This window comes from Sander lucioperca, chromosome 18 (assembly GCF_008315115.2).
Source record: "Sander lucioperca isolate FBNREF2018 chromosome 18, SLUC_FBN_1.2, whole genome shotgun sequence".
NCBI classification, from domain to species: domain Eukaryota; kingdom Metazoa; phylum Chordata; class Actinopteri; order Perciformes; family Percidae; genus Sander; species Sander lucioperca.
The window spans coordinates 25,193,675-25,198,511 of record NC_050190.1 but is presented as its reverse complement, the minus strand read 5'-3'; the positions used below and the strand labels follow the sequence as shown (position 1 = coordinate 25,198,511).

Below are 4,837 nucleotides of genomic sequence, written 5' to 3'. Positions count from 1 at the left end.
CATCAATCCAATCTCACAAAACGACCCAAAAATAAACCAGTCCATTCATGTTATCTTGTTAACAAAGCTTTTTTTTATTACAAAAAACAGCATACATTAAACATTTTGCGAAGGGAATGCAAAGATGTTAACAAAACCTAGCATTGTCCCTCATTTTGTCATTTTATTTTAAATAAAAAAATGTACAAAAGTGCTTACATGGTGCAAATAATGAGAAGTAAAAGGTCTATAAAAGAGGAAGGTAAAGAAAAAAATGTACATTATATCCAACTTCTAAAAATGCAGCAGAGCAGGAGAGATGCGACTATATTACAGAGCAGTAAAAACAAGCCAAAGCAGCTCAGGAACTGTTCACTAGGTAGTTAATCCTCACACAGCAGGACTGCACTGTCACTGGCTGTTAACAGTCTGTAAATCAAACATACCCTATTACTTAACATGAGGTTAATAAATATTGCTTAAATAACCCACAATGCTCATGGGTTTCTGCTTAAACGGAGTTTAACTACAGAGCTTGTAAAATCTCCTCTCAAGCCTACGAACGTTTGCCACTGGCAGTGATTATGAGTGACATGTTACAGACGACACAATAACTCTCCCATTGTTTTGCTAATACAATCACAAATTCTTGTGAAATTTAATGGCACTTTTGTCAATAATACCTCTAGATAACGTGTTGGTTACTCAGTCCACAGTACAGAAAAGTGAGAAAAATGCTAAGTAACAATGTTCATTTGAGCGTTAATTGTTTCTCCACTTTCTGCTCATAACAGTTGCCTTGTTGTTTGTGATGAGCGGAGCTACAGCGAACTTGTTGCTGGTGTAAGGCTACTCATGAATCCAGACTGAAGAGGCTCATCTTTTTAAGATAAGATTAACCTCTATTGACATGGATTGGATATTTAGAAATAAATACAGATAAGTATAGAAAGTAACAGAAATAAATAATACCAGACTGACTGACCTGTTGATCCTGTGATCAGTAACAAAAGCTCCCAATAAATGTTTTAAACCAGACGTTTTCCTTGACACAGAACCTTAGGTGAAAGTCTGAAGTTTACTCCCAAAAACTGAGGCATCTTATCCACTTTTCTCTGGGAGAGGCTCAGTAACTGTTCTCATGACCTGCTAAAATGTAGAGGTTGCTCAGGGCCGTGGGGTTGTCTGTGGGTCGGCTCTGCAAAACCACCACCCTGCAAAAGAAACAGACACCACAGTCAGAACATCACAGAAATACTAAATGACGGCTGTTGTGGTACCTGGTGAAAAACAAAACCCAAGCTGTAACAAAAAGTTTAATGTCAATCAGGCAACTCTTGAACTGAAATAAGCCACAAACAAGGAAGCTAAAGGTTTTTTCCCCCAAGTTTTATCGTGTACTATAAATCGCATGTACATTAAGGTCTACTTCAACATGTTGGGAAATAGGAAACAGACTAATTTGCTTTCTTGCTGAGAGTTACATGAGAAGACTCATACCACTTGTGTGTGTGTGGTGGAGGTACAGCAGTAGAGCCAGCAGCCTAGCTTAGCATAAAGACTGGAAACAGGGAGAAAGCTAGCCTTGTTCTGTTCAAAAGGTAACAAAACTCTACCAGCAATTAAACCACTTTGTACACTTTGGTTTGTACTTTGTACAGATTAAACAGAAATATAACAATATATAACATTGTATCATATGATATCAATCTTGTCAGGTAATTTTCTGCAAGAAAAAAGACAAAGCACATTTCCCAAAATGTCGAACCTATTCTTTAATACTGACCATTTTCAAACCAGACCGTAGCTTTTTAGATGGTTGAATGCTTTTTTCTACCTACCAGGCAGCACATTATGTCAGTGTTATTTTTAGGTCAGTTCTATCAACCTAACTTTGTATGTAAATGAATGGGAAACAATTTCTGCCTAGAAAGTAGAAAACCGTAGTCATGTGAACTGTTCTAGTTTTGAGCCTCTAAGAGTTGACCGATTACCAAATACAAGAAAAAATGTCTCTCCAGGAATGACAGATGTTTAGAAAATACTATGAAGGTTAGGGTACTGACATTTGTCAATGGAATTGACAACAAATAATATTAAAATGCTGCTCATTTAACTACATTTACAACCAATGACAAAACTCAAAAGCATGTTATGATGGTGTAATGGTATCGATCTACTTGGAGGACGCATACTGACAGTTTATGGTAACTGGCACGTAAACCGTCCTGATCTAGCCGTCACAGTCAGATCAGGACGTCAGTGGGTACATCTTCAGATGCCATGTGGCGGTGACAGGTGAGCAGGGAAGCTACAGTCCATACTGTCCGTTCCATCAGATGAAATTACAGAGGCATGGAGAGACACTCAAACCAGGCTGGCAGTGCCTGGGCAGCAGTGAATAAAACATGGGGGGCTGGGCAGAGAGGGGCCTCGCTCCAATGCCACAGGCTTCATCTGGAGTCATCACGCTGAGCTGGGAGAGCCTCACTGAGCACACTCTCTGTTAGCATTGGTGTGTGTGTGTGTGTGTGTGTGTGTGTGAGAGAGAGAGAGAGATGGGGAGCTAAATCACATCCTGCAGAAACCAACCATCATGATATCAGTCTAGAGCTGCAACGTTTCATTTGATTAATCGGCAACTATTTTGATAGTCGATAAATCATTTAAGTAATTTTTCAGAAAAATATTCTGTGGTCCCAGCTTCTCAAATGGGAAGATTTACGGCTTTTCGGTTATATAACAGTGTAATTTGAATCTCTTTGGGTTACAGGAGATCAATCGATAATGTACATAATCGTAATATAATAATAAGCAAAAATACCAAACATTCCAGCTTTGTGCCATTGTTTCAGCTTCTCAAATGTGACGATTTGCTGCTTTTCTCTGTTTGATATGATTTTAATTAGAATACATTTTGGGTTTTAGAATACCACTCTGACAACACTAGCAATTTCCCAATTTCAAGCATTTCGCACTTGTTTTTTATAGATTAATAATTATACACATGAACTAAAAACAGATTTAACAGCTTAAATAACAGCTTAGTGCCTTATAGTAGGTGTGTCACATTTAGCTCGACCTTCATGCTTCAGCCACCAGAGCTACTGAAGCAACAAGCATAAAACACAGAGAGAGAGAGAGAGAGAGAGAGATAACAGGGGGAGCAGGGGATGAGAGCTGTGGGCTCTCAACACAGGAGGTAAGCGGATTGTTTGGTGGTTTCCAGGTAATAAGACCTGAGGGAGGACTGCCTGGTATTATGGAGGCCATGGGGCTAATACATTATACCAACAGTGGTATTGATGGAAAGGCAGATACACAGGGTTAAGTGAGGAGGTAGAGGGAGAGCCTATTTATAATCCTGTTTGTTTATGAGGTGATGTGTTTCAGAAGTCCTTTGGGATTTTTGTGGTACGTGCTCCTCCACTGGGTGCGTTTGCTCACCTGCACTTACGTCGCTAAAGATGGAAATATCTCTGTACCAACCTGTCAGATCCGAGGAGGCGGAAGACTCTGCTTGGATCACAAATCTCCTGGGTCACCTGGGGAATAAAAAAAAAAGATTTAAACTGACAACAGTTTTCTGTTTATCTGAAGTATACTGGTGGTGCTGAGGGGGCATTGAAACACATCAACAAGCTTCCTTATACTGAAGCCAGTTAGCATGCTTCACCAACCTATGCGTATAAATCTTAAGCTGGGCAAACACCACACATTTTTATTAATCTTGAATGTTGTGTTAACTCACACTGCAATTTTTAAATTGCAGCCAAAACTATGCTCACACTGTATGGATCAATTGTCCAGTCATAACGTGGGTGCTCACACTGAATATAAACATTTCCATTGACAATTTCAATAAAGATTTTTCAATCTGTGTTTTGAATTTTGGTGGTACGGTGACTTAACATTTGGATGACTTATTGTGCCTCCAACAAAAAATGCCCATATGTTTTTGAACAGAATGTAGGTAAGTAAGTGCTGTTCCTAGGGATTCTGTGTTACTGTGTACAATCCTGGAGCTTACCTGAACACAAGATGTAGCCAAAGACAAGAACCCCTTTAAAACACACTCTCACGTGTCATGAAAACTTGTCGACAGATGCAAGATAGTCGGGCGTGTGACACCTGCTAGGTGTAAGTCCTTGGCCTTGGGAGAGATCTGATCTGTTTAAGTCTAAACGAGAACAAGGTCTCTGGTGTTCAGAGAAGCACCCACCGAAGCGAGCACGGATCAATAAGCCTGCCCCCCTTGAATGCCTTCGCTTTTGAGAGGAATCATAACGGGACAAAGAATGAATTATTTAGTGCTGCTCCCTGTTGTGTGCGGGGTTTCGTTTATGATTGAGCATGAATTTTGCATGGCCGCTGACATTTCAAAAATCCTTGAAGGTAGAACTGTCAAGCTAGGCTGGGCGCAGACTATGCAAACAGACCTTCTGTTTCATCTGAGTGCCTCAGGACCATGTCTGACACAGTGAGCTTTCAAATGGGTGGCCCCTATCTCCATATCACTTTTCATAAAAACAGAATGCTTCACCTCCCTGTGATCTCTTGAACTTTTATTCTGCTGTTGAGCTTGACTCGTGATCCGGTTAACATGGAATTCCTCCGTGAAAGGAGAACAAATTCATTACCTTGGCCTGACACAAAGACACTGTCTGGCTCCACCTGAGGTCTAATCTCCTGGGATCACCTACAGCATGTAACCACGCATAGAAACAGCCAGCACTCAGGGTCTTTGTTGACAAGAGCCAGAGGTGTTTGTTCATGTGTAGAACAAACAAGCCCGTATTCAGCGATGAGACAAACAGTCAGAGTGTAGTCACTGGAAACCCATGAAAATTGATACTGA

General features: G+C 40.4%; 1 protein-coding gene across 13 annotated transcripts in view; it reads right to left on the bottom strand.

The window, feature by feature from the left end:
• Positions 1–55: 55 nt before the first annotated feature.
• map4k5 (mitogen-activated protein kinase kinase kinase kinase 5) overlaps positions 56–4,837 on the bottom strand; it is a 34,941-nt gene continuing 30,159 nt past the window's right edge. For 12 of the 13 annotated variants that reach the window (XM_035994869.1, XM_035994870.1, XM_035994868.1 and 9 more), the window contains 2 exons: positions 3,469–3,524; positions 56–1,193 (listed from right to left, as the gene is read on the bottom strand). In XM_035994869.1, coding sequence (XP_035850762.1) covers positions 1,106–1,193; positions 3,469–3,524 — 144 coding nt within the window. In that variant the 3' untranslated portion in view covers positions 56–1,105. Of the gene's footprint in view, positions 1,194–3,468; positions 3,525–3,554; positions 4,679–4,837 lie in introns of those variants that run through there. The other variant, XM_035994875.1, reaches the window with a different exon arrangement.